The sequence below is a fragment of the Oryza glaberrima genome, chromosome 2 (genome assembly GCF_000147395.1).
Source record: "Oryza glaberrima chromosome 2, OglaRS2, whole genome shotgun sequence".
Taxonomy (NCBI): Eukaryota; Viridiplantae; Streptophyta; class Magnoliopsida; order Poales; family Poaceae; genus Oryza; species Oryza glaberrima.
The window spans coordinates 8,285,545-8,306,122 of NC_068327.1; the positions used below are offsets into that span (position 1 = coordinate 8,285,545).

At 37.1% G+C, this 20,578-nt stretch overlaps 1 protein-coding gene across 1 annotated transcript; it reads left to right on the forward strand.

Moving 5' to 3' along the window:
• The first annotated feature begins 2,555 nt into the window (after positions 1–2,555).
• LOC127761360 (putative callose synthase 8) lies at positions 2,556–20,073 on the forward strand. The gene is made up of 41 exons (XM_052285641.1): positions 2,556–3,088; positions 4,094–4,194; positions 4,398–4,468; positions 4,595–4,676; positions 4,752–4,865; positions 5,743–5,859; positions 5,957–6,049; positions 6,127–6,218; positions 6,333–6,459; positions 6,924–7,061; positions 7,144–7,220; positions 7,290–7,611; positions 8,590–8,715; positions 8,823–8,940; positions 9,083–9,411; positions 9,719–9,771; positions 9,851–9,911; positions 10,054–10,135; positions 10,238–10,287; positions 10,364–10,450; positions 10,524–10,658; positions 10,747–10,844; positions 10,915–10,999; positions 11,446–11,606; positions 11,718–11,841; positions 12,803–12,897; positions 12,970–13,117; positions 13,209–13,360; positions 14,511–14,617; positions 14,741–14,839; positions 14,930–14,998; positions 15,175–15,355; positions 15,444–15,555; positions 15,746–15,865; positions 15,940–16,055; positions 16,135–16,218; positions 16,561–16,673; positions 16,757–16,986; positions 18,278–19,126; positions 19,240–19,425; positions 19,507–20,073. Exons 1-41 carry the CDS (start codon positions 2,794–2,796, stop codon positions 19,735–19,737), a joined length of 6,030 nt encoding a protein of 2,009 aa, XP_052141601.1. The 5' UTR covers positions 2,556–2,793; the 3' UTR covers positions 19,738–20,073.
• Positions 20,074–20,578: the final 505 nt, after the last annotated feature.

A 20,578-nucleotide genomic window follows, 5' to 3' on the forward strand; every position in this document is an offset into this window, starting at 1 on the left:
ATGATTAAACTCTTAAAACTTTAACCCTCAATAATTTCTCGATGCTTAGTTTAGAAACAAAAAATGGCATTCAAATATTCAATGATTTGCCTCCAATCTGTCCTAATATATAAACCTATTACGCTTTATAAAATTAATTTAATATTAAACTGATGGCCTAAAGTTTCATAAAAGTTTGATCATATTCTATAAAAAATGTCAAATATTTATGTCCTCGGAATGGGTATATTTTTCCAATATTGATTAGACAACCTACATACGTGGATATGCCAATCGACAATAGATTCATCAACTGAATTACCCAGAAATGGAAATTGCCAACCACAACTGGTCACACACTCACACAGGACATGCATGTAGTGCAATACTTGGGAACTAAGTATATGCATAGCACATGGTGGATTCCTCGAATGATTTGGTAGGTGTGTGGCTTTACATACGCGCTTAGCTTCTTTTTGTTGCTTTCGAGTACAATGTTGCTTTAGAGCAAAAATCATATCGATCGATCGTGTAAAGCTCACCAAGTACACCAAACATATTATGAATGGTCCATCTCACCGACACCGATCGGGATCACACAATCATCCCAACATTATTTACCTTTACATACCGTAAAAAAAGGTCTCCACAGAGTTAAACTTCTTGACAACCACTGGAGTAGCAATTATCTTCTTCCTTTAATATGTGTGCAATTTAGACTTGCCCTAATTGAGCAAGATATTGAAATAGTTGTGTGCATTCATAATTATTGTGTAGGTTTACTTCTATTCATTGTTAAAAAATACACATAGCATTGTGTTGAAATTTTCCTTCTTGTGACCATTTTTAGCTATGCACATGAACATAGCCGGAAATAAGATATTTTTGAGATAGAGGTAGTACAGTGATGTGATGGAATTGTTTCGAAAAAATGATCAACATAAAAGAAAATAACAACACAACCCGATATAGAACAAAGTCAAATTTTGTGAATTAATATTTGACATTATTGTCACATCCTATATCATATAGCCCAAAACCTCAGGCTTTGGCCACCATGAGGTAGCTAGCCCATCACCATGCATTATTTCCCTCAAAGCAGATTACTTTCCCCCCCTTGAGATGGCAAAGTAGACCACTTAGTCCGACACACAACATTGCTTAGTGCTCCCTAAAGCACCCTTACCCACCTAGCGAACGACACACAGTCATCAGTCATCACACCACACAAAAGGCAATCACTCATAGAAAAAAGGTAAAGAAAATACTCACACAAACGAGATGTAAAGAATTCTACTAAATCTCACACTTGACCATACACCTTGCAAGACTAAAACAAGGTAACAAACAACAAACTCAATCTAAGCATGAGGAAATTTTTTTATTTCGACTGTAATATTAGATCCATTTCTCTCGTAGCATCTAAGTAACAGTGAAAATATCTCGACGAATTATATAATAGTGTCGCTCACTTCTACAAATATATATGCATAAACCTATTTACAATTGAAGGTTGGAAAAAACCAACGGCGAAATGCACCACATTTTTAGAGAAGGTTTGTTATGGTCCAACAGATAGTACCTCGAGCTAATAGTACTACTGGGTACCAAATGAAATCTAGCCGCTAAATTACTAGTGACAGCCGTTGAATTTATATTCCCCCTCACTATCTAAATTGAATTATATTTACTTGTTTATAAAGTTATATATGATATTACAATCTAAACCATTTAGTTTTTTTTAACGGCAAGATGAGCTTGGTAAGAAACGATTTTCTTTCGAAACACATGAATTAAAAAAAAAACGTAGGGTTAGAGTGACCTAGCACCTAAAATCCTACAAATGGAAATACATAAGAGAACTAATAAATGTAGAAATGTCTATGTTGGATGGAGTATAAAAAACACAAGGATATCAATGGAGGATTTTTTTCAATGTAGAAATGTCTATGCACAAACAGATTTTTTTTCAAGATGTTGAACCTCATATTGAAAAATCCTTCAAAATTCCTGTATATGATGATTTTAAGACAACTCGAATGAATTCCAAAGTAGTTTAGGAGAGCCATTTAGATCTGTTTCTTTCAGCTTGGGATTATTATAATCCAGATTATTGGGAGTAAGCTGAAAGAAACAAACAACATATTAAAACTTATTATAATCTGGAACCCAGCTTATTATAATCTGATAAGCTCATTTAGGTGAGCTTTTTCCAGATTATTGGGTGAAAAATTACCCACCATGCCACCCCACTCCCTCTTTAGACTTGCAAACCCAATAATCTAGGCTCTAATAATCAAGAAAAGAAACAACTAACTGCTTATTCTACTACAGAATGTAACAATCTAATTTATAGTAATCTGACTTAATAATTTAAATTATAATAATCCCAAGCTGAAAGAAACAGTGACTTATTTATTTCGAAGGATATCCTCCAAAAATTCCTTAAAAAGCCATTTGTTCCTGCCTGAAGGTTAGGAAGGCAGAGCCGTTGCCCCACCAACGTTCGAAAAAGCCGTTTCCCTCCCGGTTCTTCCTCTCAGAAAAACAAAAGAAAAAAAATCGAAACCAAATCGGAGATCAAAAGCGAGCCTGCATCCATCAGCCGCGATCGCCCGAAAAAAGCAAAAGCCCACCTCCGCCTCTGCGCCCGCCGGCGAAAAAGCGGTAAAGCTTAGCGGCGAAGGCGAACGCCAAAAGCCACCCCCACCCTCGCCGGCATAAAAGCCGCCATGGCGCAGCCTTTGCGCGCGGAAGCTGGCCTCCTCCTCCTCCTCCTCCTCCTCCATCCTTCTTCCTCCTGTGGCCGCCGCGATGGAGGTGGAGATCGTCGAGGTGGGGCCGTCGAGCCGGCCGCTGCGGTACGTGCCGGCGCAGCAGCGGTGGAGGCCGACGCCGACGCCGCTTCCTCCGCCTCCTCCTCCGCTGCCACCTCCTCCTGCCGCCTCCGCGGCGTCGTCGGGCGCCGGGGACGCGGCGGCGGTGGCGGCTGCGGCGGCGAATCAGTTCGACAGCGAGAAGCTGCCGCAGACGCTGGTGTCGGAGATCCGCCCGTTCCTCCGCGTCGCCAACCAGATCGAGCACGAGTCCCCCCGCGTCGCCTACCTCTGTAAGAGCTCTTCCCTCCTCGTCCCCCGCCCCGCGCCTTGCGTCTCTCTAGTTTTCCTTTTCCTTTTTTTTTTCGTCCCGCGTCCCCCTGCGACGTGTTCGTCGAAATGCCGAAGACGAAGTGAAGGAACAGTGAATGCGCTTGAGCACTTGAGGCTGGGGCGTGGGATTGAACGTTTTTGCCGTTTTGAGATTCTACCTGAGATGATGGAAGATTCGAGGTGGTTTTGGTGCCATTTGTTCCGGCTTGGGAATATTCTGCGATACTCTCTCGCTGGAAATGATGGTTAGTGATCCAAGATACTACCCCGTGTTTGGTCATCTGCTGCTGTCATGCATCTTCCTCAGCTTATGCTCCCAAGATTCCTCGAAGTGAAAGAGATTGCTTGGCACATAATCGTCGGGAATATTCAGGAGTTCCCTTTAAGGGGAAAAGAAGAGATAGGTATCAGATGTTAGCTGTCTATATAACATCCAAGGTTAAATGGTCTCTGTTAAGATTCACTTGTCAATTATCTATCATGGGCGAATTAGTTGGAGTTTATTCTGCACAGAACATTCTTCTGCACAGCTGTTGCATGTGTTCCCATGATTAGCTGAGTGAGTAGGTTGTTGGAAGCCTGGAGAGTTGAAACCAGTGGTGGATTTACAAGCAGGCAAGTCAAAGGTACCATAGATTGGGTTCTAAAATAAAGCCCTTAAGCTTGGTTACAGAAGATCTCTTGTCCTTTCCTTTAGGTGACATAACTCATAATATTGCATCACTCAAGTGCTTACTGGGAAATTCTTAACCTGGGAAATACCGAATACCTCTAATACAATCTTGTTCCAACCTAGTTAAACCTGTCCCTTTTTTTTATTTCACATTGCTGAGCATTTTTTTGGTCAAAATTTTATTTCCACTGTGGAACAAAGGATTGTAATCATTGAATGGATGCTGCAAAGAAAAAGGAAGTCTTGCCTATAAGAGTCACCTGCAAAATACTGAAAATGTGTCATTTGACAGGTCGATTTCACGCCTTTGAAAAGGCTCATATGATGGATCCACGTTCAACAGGGAGGGGTGTTCGTCAATTTAAAACTGCACTTCTTCAGAGACTTGAACAGGTGCATATACTGTTGCCAGATAATTGCATTCATTCAAGGTTTGTGTGATGCATTTAAGCATCATTTGTGTGCTTAGAGAACTTCCCTAGTTCTGTAACACAAATGCACCTTTTTTTTCCTCATAGACATATCTTGTCACTAATTAGTACTAGTATCATCGTTGATTAAGAATGTACCTCATGTTGTATTTTGTTTTCAAACAGGATGAGAAAAGCACATTTACGAAGAGAATGGCAAAAAGTGATTCTCAAGAGATCAGATTATTTTATGAGAAGTAAGATTTTTTTCTCAGATCATACAAGTCGGAACTGTGTAATGTAGACTAGTTTCTGCAACATTATTCAACTCCTGAACCCAAACCAAAATGCGATTTCATTCCTGTTTCTGTATCTTTTTACAGGAAAGAGAAAGCTGATGAGCGTGAACTTTTGCCTGTCCTGGCAGAAGTTCTGAGGGCTGTTCAGATTGGAACTGGCATGGAGGTAGGATATATTTACAAAACAAGATTTATTTATGTACCAAATGCTCAATATTTAATGCTTTCAATGAAATTGCAGAAACAGAAACGCATTGCTAGCGAAACTTTTGCAGATAAGTCGGCCTTATTCCGATATAATATTCTTCCTCTGTATCCTGGATCAACTAAACAACCAATTATGCTTCTCCCTGAGGTTTGCCATATTTTTTCCTACTGAAAATCTCAAAAAGTGTTCTTCAGATTTATTGTGCTAAAGGACAATTCAGATATGACATGCTTATAATACCAAGTGAATCTTCATGTTTGGTATGGTAAATAAAGGCTCTGAAACTTTCTTCACACTGGGATCTGTACCGAGTTGCCCAGATGGAATTTGGAAGAAAAATGATCAGACCTCCTTCCTACAGGATATATTTGCTCTACAAATAATGTGGCTAAGTAGCATAGTAAAGAATCATTATTTTTAATAAATTAACAGTCTATGTAATTTTAGTACCAAACTTTCTCATAACAAAAAGCAATACATTACTCTAGTAATTTACTTGTCAGAATGATATCCTTTTAACATGTTAATTAGAGCGTTTGCAGTATGCATTTCAAGTGAAAATGCATGAATTCACTTGTGTGAAGTTAATTATAATCTATACATACTGCTTTTAGAAAAAGGTAGTGATGGTGGTGAATATGCTATTTCACCTCTCAACCCTACACTTTCAATATGAACTTTTAGGAAAAGGTATGCTATATTCTTATTTAGCCCTGCGTTTCTTTAATGGAAATGGAGGGCTCTGCCCTTTGCTCAAAAAAATAAATTCTTATTTAGCCTTCTAATATACAAATTTAACATAGAAAGTTTCAAGATAACCGGATTGCCACATATATATGTAGTAGGCAATCTAATTTATGACTAGAATATAGAGTTTCGTAAACCTTGTAAAGTATTCACTGTAAAAACTTGAATTGTGTGTTCAATGAATCTTCCATTTGTTTAGAAAAATATTAGGACATGTATAATTTATTTTTTATCTACAGCAAATGAATGTGTATTTATCTAGTATACTTTTATACAGATCAAAGTTGCAGTGTGTGCGGTGTTTAATGTTCGCAGTCTTCCATTTGCTAACACCAAGGATCACAAAAATCAGATGGATATTTTTCTATGGATGCAAAATTGGTTTGGATTCCAGGTAGACTAGTTATTTGTCTTGGTATTTAATTGTCAGACTAGTACCAAGTATTGTTCTCATGCAAATTGCATTTCAGCTCAGTATTTTTTTTTGTTAGAAAGGAAATGTTGCCAATCAAAGGGAGCATCTCATTCTTTTGCTTGCAAATATGCATGCTCGCTTGAACCCCAAGTCATCCTCTGAAACAATGGTATTCATACGTGAATATTTTGCTTTGCCTGTCTTATTTCCTTCATATAGAATAACATTCTGATATGCCTTCTTTAGCTTGATGACAGAGCAGTAGATGAACTATTGGCAAAAACATTTGAAAACTATCTGACCTGGTGCAAGTTTTTGGGGAGAAAAAGCAACATATGGTAGACTATGTTTTATTTCTCAAAATACTTGCACAAATAACTGAAAATCAGCTCAGGCGAATTTCTAGGAAGTATTGTCTTAACAACACCACCTCTTTGTATTGCAATCCACAGGTTGCCCTCTGTGAAGCAGGAAATCCAGCAACATAAACTTCTGTACATATCTCTTTATCTTCTTATATGGGGAGAAGCATCAAACTTACGACTTATGCCAGAATGTTTATGCTACATCTTTCATCATGTAAGTCTTTGCACTTCATATTTTCGCTGTGCTTGCAATGTACTAGTGATTCGAAACTACAGTTTATATTGGATCTTTCTTCAAATCATTTATGAACAATAGATTTATGCTTAAGTTGCCTTGTCTGTGCAGCTAAATTTGCATTGGTGGCAAATAAAAATACCATGTAAATGTAGTTTTTGTTTAGTTCTATCCTGTTTTATGTAGTACTACTTTTTGAATAAGTATTTCTTTAGCAAACTCTTAACGCCTGATTAGTTTCTGTCTTCCCAGATAAAGTTCTTGCTAAAAGGAGTTGATCTAGATAACTAGTGCTTTTATGTGTTTGTAATTAAAGAAACAAACCTACTTCACTTGTTCTAAGCAGTATATCTGGGTTCTCCAGTATAAATGAGGCACAGAATTTTTGGCCCAAAAGGTGTTCTCACTTTGAGAGATAAAGGTAACCACACTTCCTGTTTCAGATGTCGTATGAGTTATATGGAGTACTCTCAGGAGCTGTAAGCTTAATTACTGGCGAAAAAGTCAGACCTGCATATGGAGGAGATGATGAATCATTTTTGAAAAAAGTAGTGACGCCAATATACAAAGAGATATATGAGGTCTGATATCATTTTCTTTTCAACTTCTCAACTCAGCTTTGCAATTTTGAAATGAAATGCTCATCTACTTTATCTAATGAAGGAATCACTAAAGAACAAGAATGGAGTATCTGATCACTCAACATGGAGAAACTATGATGACCTCAACGAGTTCTTCTGGTTAGATACTATGCTTTATTGGGTAATAGCTTTTGCTAGTAACAGGTACTAATTTCTTTTACGGTGCAGGTCTGCAGATTGCTTCAAGCTTGGCTGGCCCATGCGCCTGAATAATGACTTCTTTTTTACGTCAAACAAAAATAAGAATTCTCGGCTTCCCATTGTTCCACCAGTTCAGCAAACCGAGCAACAAATCGCCCAATTGAGAACATCTCAGCAAACTGATCAACAAAACACCCAATTGAGAACATCTCAGCAAACTGAGCAACAAAACACCCAATTGAGAACATCTCAGCAAACTGAGCAACAAAACACCCAATTGAGAACACCCAATGGATCCTCATCGTTTCAAAATATGCTCAATCCCGAAGCACCGGAGCAAACACAACAGGTACTTATTACCTGAAGAATGACTGCTCCTCAAACATTGCAATATTTCGATCATATATATAGGATTATGTACTTATCCCACACTAAACATTGAGAACATAACAGCTAATTGGCTAAATAGGTTGTTATCCACTAGCATCTATGATGCTGGTTGTTTCATGCATGTGCTAGCTTTAATATTTAAATTTTGTTATATGTTTTTGTTTATTTTTTGGGGTTAATTATAGAACTATTGTTCTGTAGTGAGTAAAGCTACTCCCTCTGTCCCAAAATGTTTTCACAATCTCAGATGTAGAACTTTGGCTATGGATTTTAATCATGATATGCAATAAAAATAATAATATACTATCATATATTTTGGAAGTATATTGTATGAAAAATTAATTATATAGTATTTCCTTCATGTATAAAGTTGATTGACTTCATTGTAGGGTGACTTCAATTTTGGAAAAGGTGGTGGGGGTACATTTTAGTTTAAGAGGACATTGCAATGCTTTACTGTTATAAATAACTAATATGAATTCCCATGTCCTCAAGCTTACAATATCATAACTTTCTACAAAGTAACTCATCAAGCAGTTGTCATGACTTGAAGCCATGACAAGATAACCACCGCCGGAGGATAGCCTGGCGATGTCGGCTACTGGGAAATGATGTAGATTTGGACTAGGGAGAGAATATTGGGGAGAGAGATTAGACTAATTGATATTCATTGCTTAACGATAATAGACACAATCCCATCCTTATATAGATGGAATAACTTATAAGAACTCTATCTAATCTTATCTTTAACAATCTTATCTCTAACTTGCCTGGTGTGGGCTGCCTATGGGCCTCGGCCTTTCGGCCTAATGCCCATGACAAAAGTTTAAGGCTTTTTCTGTACATTAACATCTCACATGTGCATAGATTTAAGTGTATTTACATGAGTATAATTGTTCACTAGCTTTTGTTTAATATTTCCTGGTATTGCATATAGCAAACTACAAGCGACACATCTCAACAGAAGTGGTTAGGAAAGACAAATTTTGTTGAGGTCCGATCCTTTTGGCATATCTTCAGAAGCTTTGATAGGATGTGGACACTCCTTGTGCTTGGGCTTCAGGTTTGGTTCTTACATTAATAGTTATGAAGTGTATACTTCTATAATTAATCTCATTCTTCTTATTCTGTCGGAACTTTTGGCGCATTTTGTTGTTGATTTTATTTCAGGTTCTTATAATAATGGCATGGCATGGATTAGAAAGCCCTCTCCAGTTACTTGATCCAATAATTTTTCAGGACGTTCTGAGTATTTTCATAACCAATGCAGTACTTCGAGTTATTCAAGGTTAATTTAGCTTTTCATTTTTCTTATGTATGTTATTGATTGCCTTGCTTCGATGAATTAGTTCTTAATATACTGATATATCTATTTCGTTAATTCCTTTTGCTCTATCTTCACTCTTCTGTGATATACTTCTTTTGTGCAGTTATTCTTGATATTACTTTCTCATGGAGAACCAAGAGCACGATGAGATTTAGTCAGAAGCTAAGATTTGCTGTAAAACTTTCTATTGCTGTGGCATGGGCCATCATTCTTCCCATATTTTATGCTAGTTCCCAAAACTACTTCTCTTGTTCAGCTAGACAACCTAAAACTTTTCTGGGAATCTTCTGCTTGTCGAAATATATGGTGGTCGTTGCATTGTACCTTACAAGCAATGTGATTGGGATGGCATTGTTTTTTGTTCCTGCTGTAAGCAGTTTTTTAGAGACATCTACTTGGAGAATTTGCAATATGTTGGCCTGGTGGTGTCAGGTATGTTTAGCCCAACTCAAAGTTGAATATATGCTTAACTTTTATCTTGCATGTTGCATTTGATATTGGACATTGTTTCACGCCATAATTAATCCAGTGGAGTACATTGCGATTCATGTCAAGAATCAATTCAGTGGAATACATTGTCATGAAATTTATTTTCCAACACAAAATCAGTCATTGGGAGTTCAATATTTATTTTTATCCTTTTACAGAGCTTCTACATAGCTGTGTGCAGTGTTAGTTGACTTTCATATCTTGTGCATGATACTATAGCAAAATGAATTAATAATGATGATATGTGCAGCCTGAGTTATATGTTGGACGAGGAATGCAAGAAGGCCAAGTACCTTTACTAAAGTAAAATATGTGCATTACATTTCCTATATTTCATTTTGGTTATTTGATATGAACTAAACAGTCTTTCTACGCCTCACAGGTATACAACATTTTGGACAATTCTCTTGTCAAGCAAATTTTTATTTAGCTACTACTTTGAGGTGCTCTCTCTCTCTCTCTCTCTCTCTCTCTCTCAAACACACACACACACACACACACACACGTACATACTAACTCAGATTAAGCCTCCTCCTGACCATTTTGTTTTATAATTAAACCACCCCCTGACCATTGATTATCCAGATTAAGCCTCTTGTTGAACCCACGAAAGAAATTATGAAGGTCAATGTGAATAAATATGAGTGGCATGAATTCTTTCCTCAAGGTGCTCCCTACACTCTTCATCTGTTTTCCCTTTTTCACCCAATATGATATTTGCAGTACTAGTTTACAAGCCCATGTGATCATTTTTTTTTTTTGGCACCAGTCAAAAGCAACGCTGGAGCTATTCTTGCTGTATGGGCCCCTATAATTCTTGTAAGGACTCTGTAAACCTTTATATTAATTTGGATATGGATCAGAAATTATATAATTGTCTTTACATTTCCAACAGGTCTATTTCATGGACACACAGATTTGGTATTCTGTATTCTGTACCATCTTTGGTGGTATGTGTGGTATTATTCATCATCTTGGTGAGGTGAGATCAGGTGCCATAAAAACTGGAATTTATTTCATGTGTTTATATATTCTTATTTGGAATACTCATCTAGATTCGTACAATGGGAATGGTGAGAAGTCGATTCTGTACCTTGCCAGAGGCGTTCAATACCTCTCTTGTTCCTCATTCAATGATGACAAAGAAAAAGGGAATATTGCCTAGTTTCTTGGAAAAGAAAATATTTAAGGTGAAAGCTCTTCATCTCCTCTTTGGTTGTTGTTGTATCATATCGTTTCTTCCTTCTTGCCCTTTTCTTAGATGATGTTCAATTTCAGAATTTTGGTAAAGCTGAAAGACATGATCCAACAAAGTTTGCTCTTGTTTGGAATCAAATAATAAATAGCTTCCGCTCAGAGGATTTAATAAGTAATAGGTAAGGCCTGATCTTTTTACTGCAACTTAAACTTCATACTCTTTATTATTTGTTTTTGTTGATTCTGCAGAGAGATGGACTTGATGACAATGCCCATGTCACTAGAGCATAGGTCTGGTTCTATTCGTTGGCCCATGTTTTTACTCGCCAAAAAGGTGTGCTGATCTACCCTATGATACGTAACATCCCATGGCAATATACTCACCTTTTTTGAGAGGCCACTTAAGTTAGTACTTCAAGTATAATGTAGTTTAGCACACAACCTGCCAATAGTTTTTTTTTATCCTGCAGCCATTTTTTTTGCGTAAATACTTGAAAATTGTATGTCAGGTTAGCTAAAAACTTTAATAAACTTACTAGGATAATTCAAATATTGGATTTGCTTTTTTTTTTGGTTAGTCACGAGAACTAGCTACTCTTTCTTTACCACAAATTTTATCATCAATCTCAACCATGACGGGCATAATTATTGTATCATTAGCTCTCATTTGGAAACTATTTGAAGTCTTTAGTAATTTCTGTCATTAGGTATAATATCTCTATATATCAAATCTACCAACGAAAACTCTATCATCTTATGCTTGTTTTCCTTCAATGGCAGTTTTCAGAAGCAGTAGATATGGTAGCCAATTTTACTGGAAAAAGTACACGACTCTTCTGTATAATTAAGAAGGATAATTACATGCTTTGTGCAATCAATGATTTCTACGAATTGACAAAAAGTATTTTGAGGCATCTGGTTATTGGTGATGTAGAGAAGAGGTAATCATTTTACTTCATCGTACCTGTAATATTACTTTTTTTCTTGTTTCAAAGCTTTTCAAGTGCATGTCCCTGTGAATATTATTATGATGTTCTACAGATTCTATCCAGGGTAATAGCTACCATCTACATTGAAATCGAAAAGAGTATTCAGAATGCAAGTCTATTGGTTGATTTTAAGATGGACCATTTGCCTTCACTGGTTGCCAAGTTTGACAGATTGGCTGAGCTTCTGGTAATAACCTTACTAACATTACTGTGATACTTCTATCTTTTTCCCTTTTGTGGTTTGGATTCACCATTTAATCACAGTAATATATTGGTTTTCTTCTCCATTTTCTGGTTTTCGAAATTGGGAGGATTTTTGCATTGCATCTTTTGAAACCAATCTTTGGCCAGGTACAGGGTTTCAAGAACCATAAACAGACTTTAAACCAGAGGAGTTCTAGATTCAGCTTTTGTTAGTCAAGCTAATCTATAATTTTTCTTTCTTATCAAAATTTTGGAAACATATGCTTTACAAATTTGAGTTTTGGATATGAATTAGACACAACAATAAGAATGTTGCTAAGAAGTTGAACTGAATGTGGTTTGAAGTGAATCCAGGCCAGGTACCAGAACTTGGACTGGTTGTTTTCTATAGGTTTTTGGTGATTTCCCCTTTTATTTTCTTCCTTTTGAACCTTAGCCCATGAGCAAAGGATAACAATTGTGATGGTAAAGGTGGCTGGAATAATAGAATTAATCATCAGGAATGGCAATGAACATGATGGAGATATGTAGGTTCTGTATCGGATAGTTACTTCCCTGGGGTTCAGGAAATCACGCAGGAGGACCGCGCTTCACTTCATTAAGGAGAAGAGAAATATTTACAAAAGAGAGATCGCAAGTGTCTCTCAAGAGATCCTAAAATGAAAAAAAGCGTCACAACATGACATGCCACTATCCTCTTTTCCCCGCCAAAAAAAAGCATGACATTGCCACTAAAAACAACCCATAAAAGGAACTAGCCATCTATAGGTAGCGACCTACAAAGGATGGCAGTAGAAATTTGCAGAAACTTATAGCTAACAAAGAACTATTATACTGATGGGGAGTGGATATAGCATTTTTTAAACATTATTGTTTTGATATATATAGACTTGGTTTGATTTTGTTTTGCCCGTATAATGAAGTTTTCTTGTATGACTCCCCAGTACACGAACAAACAAGAACTTCGATATGAAGTCACAATTTTACTCCAAGATATCATTGATATTCTGGTCCAAGATATGCTTGTAGATGCTCAAAGGTAAGAATATATTTAATCATATCTTTCTCTCTTTTTTTTGGTAACCACAACAATGACCTCTTCTTTCAACAGTGTATTAGGTCTGATTAATTCTTCTGAAACACTGATCTCGGATGATGATGGAACCTTTGAGTACTACAAACCAGAGCTCTTTGCATCTATCAGCTCAATATCGAACATACGTTTTCCATTTCCTGAGAATGGCCCACTAAAAGAGCAGGTTTGGGCCCACCTTTGATTATTTACAGACAGATTACGTATTCATTGTTGATAGTGCCTCCATTAATGATGAGATAATGTGGTATATTCAGGTGAAACGCCTCTACCTTCTGCTTAATACTAAAGACAAGGTCGTGGAAGTACCGTCAAATTTAGAGGCTCGGCGACGCATTTCATTTTTTGCCACGTCTCTTTTTATGGATATGCCATCTGCTCCGAAAGTCAGCAGTATGCTGTCATTTAGGTAATATCTGTACTATTAAAAAATTTCTCGAACTTATTTCAGTCTGTTTTGATTAATATCGATTTATAAAGCCTTTCCATTTAAGGCAGCCTATGTAGCATATCACCCATTGCTCTCTCACACAAATTATATCTAGTACTCTAGGCAACTTATGTCTAATGGTCATGGATAGCCTTTCTAAATACCTCAGCAATTTAGCAAACTTTAGCAAAATTGTAGTTTTTTTATATATAACTACATGACACCCCGCGTTTTGCTGCGGAAAATATAGATAAATATTATGTAAAATGTTGTAGAAATAGGGATAATTTAATGTTGAAATATTGTGGAAATGATATAAGGAATAATGATTTAGCATGCTTGTATGTTATAATTTGTAGATGTAGTATAGTTGCATTTTAAGTTTTAGTATGTACTAATAATTGTCATGCTTGCATGCTAAGCTTTTGGTGTTTAGTGGATCGATGTGACATTCTTAAGCATGTTAACTAATAATTCCTATGTTTGCATGTTGAGCTTTAGGCGCTTAGTGAGTTGTAACTTTATAGAAGGTATAGACATAGCACAACTAGACCTTTTCTAATAAACTACTCCATGCAACATCCACAGAAACCATCATGATTCTCATGTGCACTAACATGATGCCTATTATACTAATTTTACACGTTAATGAGCTGGTACAGCATATTTCAAGTTGTTTCATGGCATTGGGTTGACTCCATAAAAATCACAATACCTAGTGTTAGCACTCCTCAATCATCATGAAATTGAAGAGATTAAGGCCAACACAGACTGTATTATGTCTATTCCGACAATTCAAATGAGGTGCAAACCCTAGTAGCTTGGGTTAGGTAGGAATGCCACAGGTACATCCCCTTCCTCATGCCGCCTAATCCATTTTCGTCAAAGGTGTTGTCTGGTTGACTGAGCTCTAGTGATCTGCCTAATCACTGCATAGGTAGCCACACCTAATAGGCGGTGGCTGGCCATCTGGGTGGTGCCTGAGGCCAACTTTTCCATTGATATAAACGTCATCCTGTCAATTAACTCTTTTTGGAGATTCATACACCATCACAATTACAACAAAATCAGATTTAAGCAAGTATAATATACTTCTGATAGCACCCTAACTTCAGGACACTTTATCCAGCATAATAACTCCATATTTCAACGAAGAGGTAAAGTTTTCAGAGGACGAACTTCATTCAGATCAAGACGAGGCATCCATCCTTTCCTACATGCAAAAGATATATCCAGGTCATTTGTCTTCCATATCTAGATCCCTTCACTATTATTACAATTGCTTGCATTGATTTCATTTTGTTGCTGAGATCTGGTATTCTTTTCCATAAAACATGGTCATGTTTCTCATTGTTTTAGATGAATGGAGAAACTTTTTGGAACGGCTTGGTCCAAAGGTCACACAAGAAGAGATCAGATACTGGGCTTCTTTCCATGGTCAAACATTAAGCCGAACTGGTAATCTACAGAAATATTATCATTTATTGTAAACTCGTCATCTAAGCCCATGTCTCCAAGCTGTCTGACTCTTTCTGTCATGCACTCTAGTCCGAGGAATGATGTATTACAGAAAAGCACTGAGACTACAGGCTTTCTTAGACAGGACAAATGACCAAGGTGCATATAGAATTTTCTGCTTCATTATGAAATTTAGAAATAGCTTCCCATAGCTGGTTGTATTTCAAACCAACTAGATCGGAAATCAGAATACTATCAGATAACAGTTCTGATGATTTCATACCTGTCACCTTCATACTTCTTTGGTTTAAATTTTTGAGCAAAAACTTGCACAGAATTATACAAAGGACCTGCGGCGAATGGGCGACAAACTAAGAACATGCACCAATCATTATCAACTGAACTTGACGCACTTGCTGATATGAAATTTTCGTACGTCATCTCATGTCAGAAGTTTGGGGAACAGAAATCTAGTGGTAATCCTCATGCTCAAGACATTATCGATCTAATGACAAGGTATAATTTGAGAAATAGAAACCTGCAAATTAATGATTTATCACCTGAATAATGCTGATAATTGCCACTTCTGATGTGCCCAATAAAGGTATCCAGCTCTACGTGTCGCCTACATTGAAGAGAAGGAGATCATAGTAGATAATAGGCCTCATAAGGTTTATTCATCAGTTTTAATAAAAGCAGAAAACAATTTAGACCAGGTAATGATCTTAACTTATGATTTAGCAAGTACAGAATTCCATTCTTTCTTTAGATCTAAGTTTGTTTATATATCTTTTCAACATTTATTATTTATCAGTGTGACTGTACCTTTTAAATTATAATGTGTATTTCCATTACTATTCTCTCTCCAGCTTCTCGGATAATTGTGCTTGTTAATTATTTGCATAGGAAATTTACCGTATAAAGCTTCCTGGTCCACCCCTTATTGGAGAAGGGAAGCCTGAAAATCAAAATCACGCTATTATATTCACCCGTGGAGAAGCTCTACAAACAATTGATATGAACCAAGTAACTAATTGGACATTCTTCTATATTTTTTGTTTCTTTATAAAGACTGCTCATAAAGACTATCGTGCTATCAGGACAACTATCTGGAAGAAGCTTATAAGATGAGAAACGTGCTTCAAGAATTTGTTAGGCATCCTAGGGGCAAAGCTCCAACTATCCTTGGGCTTAGAGAGCACATCTTCACTGGAAGGTCTGTATTATTTGCAACATGTCTTTCAAACTTGTTTCTGTCTTTATATTTAAAGAGTATTTTCTCTGTGTGTGTGCAGTGTTTCTTCACTTGCTGGATTCATGTCATATCAAGAAACCAGCTTTGTTACAATTGGACAAAGATTTCTTGCTGACCCCCTCAGGTGAAAGCATTCTCTTTGTTCTTGATCTAAATAGTTTTTGCAGTGATGGCACAAACTAACTTTTTATATTTGAGTTTCTGATTTGTATAAAGTTCATGTTACATGTGGCATGTGTTAGATATCGATTTCCTTTTACATCATAAGTATTCATACTCCGATAGAACTTTTATGTAAGAGGCCTATCTTTCTTTTTCAACAATTAGCCAGAAGCTCTAGCATTCAATAAAGGATAGCACCAAAAATGGTCATTAAACTGCCTCCCTGTTACCAGCCCATTGATTCCTAGAGAGCATAATATATAAAAGCACTCTGTTATTTAAAAGGTCACTCCCATGGCTGCAGGGTGCGGTTTCATTATGGTCATCCAGACATTTTTGATCGGATGTTTCATTTGACAAGAGGTGGCATAAGCAAAGCGTCTAAAACTATTAACTTAAGTGAGGACGTGTTTGCTGGTAAGTTGAACCTTTTCTTCTGTTGAAACAAAATCTTTCTATTAAATTGATATGCAGTTGCAGCTTTAACACTTATTCTGCAGGGTATAATTCCATATTGCGCCGTGGACATATAACTTATAATGAGTACATTCAAGTTGGCAAAGGGCGTGATGTTGGTCTTAATCAGATATCAAAATTTGAAGCTAAAGTTGCAAATGGGAATAGTGAACAAACTCTTAGCCGTGATATCCATCGGCTAGGGCGACGCTTTGATTTTTTCAGGATGCTCTCTTGTTATTTCACAACAGTGGGATTTTACTTCAATAGTCTAGTATGATCTCTCTCCTTCCGCACACCAATTGTCAGGACTACAAGTACTTTTTACTATGAGATGTGTACTAATGGTCCTTTCTTCAGCAAAGCTTAGAGTAGACTAACAATAAATAAGTAGAAAAAATTGTTCAAGAATTATAAAATTACAGTAAACATGAATCTGTTATTTTGTGTAACCTTTTCATTGTCACGTAGCACGTCTTTATTTATCTAGAGGTTCATTCAAATCTTACTTACAGTAAAAGAAGTTAAAGGGTCATCTTGTTCAGCAATCCCATCTAGCTGCTCTTCTTAAAGCTCTCTGGTTCAATCGGCTGTCTTTGCCAGCTCAAAATTGGTTTGAGAATGCGCCTAGTCATATAGCCAGACTGGACTAAGCTTTTTTTTTTTTTTGAATTTATGGACTAAGCTTTGGTTCCCTCTTTTTTCTGAGATTAGCTGCTTTAGTATTCTGCTCTAATATTCCTAGTCCTTTTCTCTAAGCAGGCACATCATCAGCTGATAACAACCACAATCATACTGTTTTTCATTTTTTTGATATTTTTTCTGGCTATCTCGTTGGGTGACACATATTTTTTGGTTGGGTTTGCCTCCTCGCATGGGTGAATGAGACTGCTGATACGCGGTTCTCCAGTTGAACTGCTGTTCATCGGTGCCATCCACCGGGTGTGGGTGGTTTGGCTGTGCATGCAGGCCAAGCATGCCCCTCCGTATTTTTTCAATAAAACATTCAATACTCTAGGAAATAGCAGAGCAGCCTCTGACCTCTTTCACCTTGTTATAATTATTATGAAAAAAACATCTCTATACATCTGATTTTGCACCGATCCTAGAACCATTAATAGTACTATGAACATGGCCATCCTTTTTATTTTGAGGAATGAATTGGGTTGATCCATCCCGTGCCATTCAATATGGCCACAATGACAGTAGAGCTGCCACAGAAATCAGTGGATGACCAATTATGGACAACTCCATCCTAATATTAAGACTATCTTTCAAACAGGTCATTGGGAACAACTAGAAGGATGAAACCTGAAGTTTCCACGGTTACCTTTTGAAAATCTTATTCTAGAGCATGATATTGAATCATTAACAATATTACCTTTTACACTTCTATGTTTAAATTTCATCGAAAACATATTCGTGCAATGAAATTTTGAATGTTTAAGGGTTTGACAACATATATATGCTTCTTAATAATCATGATCCTTGCCTCCTTTGTGTCTTATTTGAATACACACAGGGGCACTGAGTCTAATTGTTTCAATTGGTCCATGTGTTTGCAGATATCAGTTGTAGGCGTTTATGTTTTCCTCTATGGACAATTGTATTTGGTTCTTAGCGGCCTACAAAGAGCTCTGTTAATTGAAGCTGAGACTCAGAATATGAAGTCCTTAGAAACTGCCCTGGTATCTCAGTCTTTTCTCCAGCTGGGTCTGCTTACAGGATTACCTATGGTGATGGAGCTAGGTCTGGAAAAAGGTTTCCGAGTAGCTTTGAGTGACTTTATCCTCATGCAACTGCAGTTGGCTTCAGTTTTCTTCACATTCTCTCTTGGAACAAAAGCTCACTATTATGGACGTACTATTCTTCACGGTGGTGCAAAATACCGACCAACAGGGCGCAAATTTGTGGCATTCCATGCAAGCTTTACAGAAAACTACCAGTTATACTCCCGAAGTCATTTTGTCAAAGGATTTGAATTGGTCTTCCTTCTGATAATTTACCATATTTTTAGAAGATCGTATGTGAGCACTGTGGTACATGTGATGATCACATACTCAACGTGGTTTATGGCAGTGACTTGGCTGTTTGCACCTTTTCTTTTTAACCCAGCTGGTTTTGCTTGGCGTAAGATTGTTGAGGATTGGGCAGACTGGACAATATGGATGAGGAACCAAGGGGGCATAGGAGTGCAACCAGAAAAGAGCTGGGAATCATGGTGGAATGCTGAGAATGCACATCTTCGTCACTCAGTACTGAGTTCTAGGATTCTTGAAGTGTTGCTCTCCTTGCGCTTCTTCATTTATCAATACGGACTTGTCTATCATCTCAAGATATCTCAAGACAACAAAAATTTCCTAGTCTACTTGCTTTCTTGGGTTGTTATTATTGCCATTGTTGGGTTAGTTAAGGTGAACGCTTCATCTCAAAAATTTTGATGCATTGTTGTTTCATGCAATTGTCTTCATTCATTCTCATGCCCATTTATTGGAAAATTCTAATGGTTATGTAATACTCTATGCAGCTTGTTAATTGTGCTAGCCGTCGTTTGAGCTCAAAGCACCAGCTTATCTTCAGGCTTATCAAATTGTTAATATTCCTCTCAGTGATGACCTCCTTGATCCTTCTCTCTTGCCTCTGCCAACTATCCATCATGGATTTGATCATCTGTTGCCTCGCTTTCATACCAACTGGTTGGGGCCTCCTCCTTGTAAGTGTCAACAGTATGGTAACCATTTATCCCAAGATTATTTCTCGTCTCTGTCACCCTAATGGTTTCTTGCTGGTGCAGATCGTTCAAGTTTTGAGGCCAAAAATTGAATACTATGCCATATGGGAGCCTATTCAGGTTATTGCTCATGCTTACGACTACGGAATGGGTTCACTGCTATTTTTTCCGATCGCTGCATTAGCATGGATGCCTGTTATCTCAGCCATCCAAACCAGAGTTCTTTTCAACAGGGCATTTTCTAGGCAGTTGCAGATCCAACCTTTTATTGCAGGGAAAACCAAACGGAGGTAATAACTGATGGCTTTGTTAATTGGAGTTGTGAATACGATCCATTGGTTGGTCAGGATGATAATAATTCTCTGTATCCTGGTGTACATATTATACGGTATACAGTGTGATCCATCATTCTTTAATTAGCCCATACGAGTTTGACGGATCTAGCATCTCAGTTTTTATGTAGAGTTTAAATCTAGACTTAGTTTTATCTTCACATATCATTTCTGACTTTCTGTAACACAGAAATGCCGTGCAATAGCTCTTGGACGAAAGTCATGTTAGATTATATAACATCACGGATATTTTCTCTCAAATTACTGAAATACACCTGTGATTTTATTGGGGATTTCAGCATCGATTCTTCTGTTTCACAGAGCAGCTTTTTCTTGTTATGCTTGCTTAAAGTTTATTTTTCTATGCTATGTACTCCCTCCGTTCCACAATATAAGGGATTTTGAGTTTTTGTTTGCACGGTTTGATCACTCGTCTTATTCAAAAAATTTTAGAATTATTATTTATTTTTCTGTGGCTTACTTTATTATCTAAAGTACTTTAAGCACAACTTTTCGGTTTTTATATTCGCACAATTTTTTTAATAAGACGAGTGGTCAAACAGTGTAAGCAAAAACTTAAAATCCCTTATATTATGGACGGATGGAGTATATCACTTGGGAGTTTACATGAAGGATATATTCGCGTAGCATTCTCATTTGTTTTTTGTGCCTGCAAGCTATCAAAGGCATGCTTTGTTCCAGGAGAGCATCTCTTGAGTTGAGTGTGAATGGGCCTATCAGAAGATTTTTTTTTTTTCTTTATTCGTTTGTCATGCGATCTGCAACACTTAACTGCAGATTTA

Excerpts from the sequence above, each read along its gene's own strand:
- LOC127761360 (XM_052285641.1), top strand. The coding sequence starts at position 2,794 with ATGGAGGTGGAGATCGTCGAGGTGGGGCCGTCGAGCCGGCCGCTGCGG. Across the intron at positions 10,136-10,237 it reads GCATGAATTCTTTCCTCAAG|TCAAAAGCAACGCTGGAGCT; the intron begins GTGCTCCCTACA and ends TTTTGGCACCAG. Across the intron at positions 11,000-11,445 it reads TGTTTTTACTCGCCAAAAAG|TTTTCAGAAGCAGTAGATAT; the intron begins GTGTGCTGATCT and ends CTTCAATGGCAG.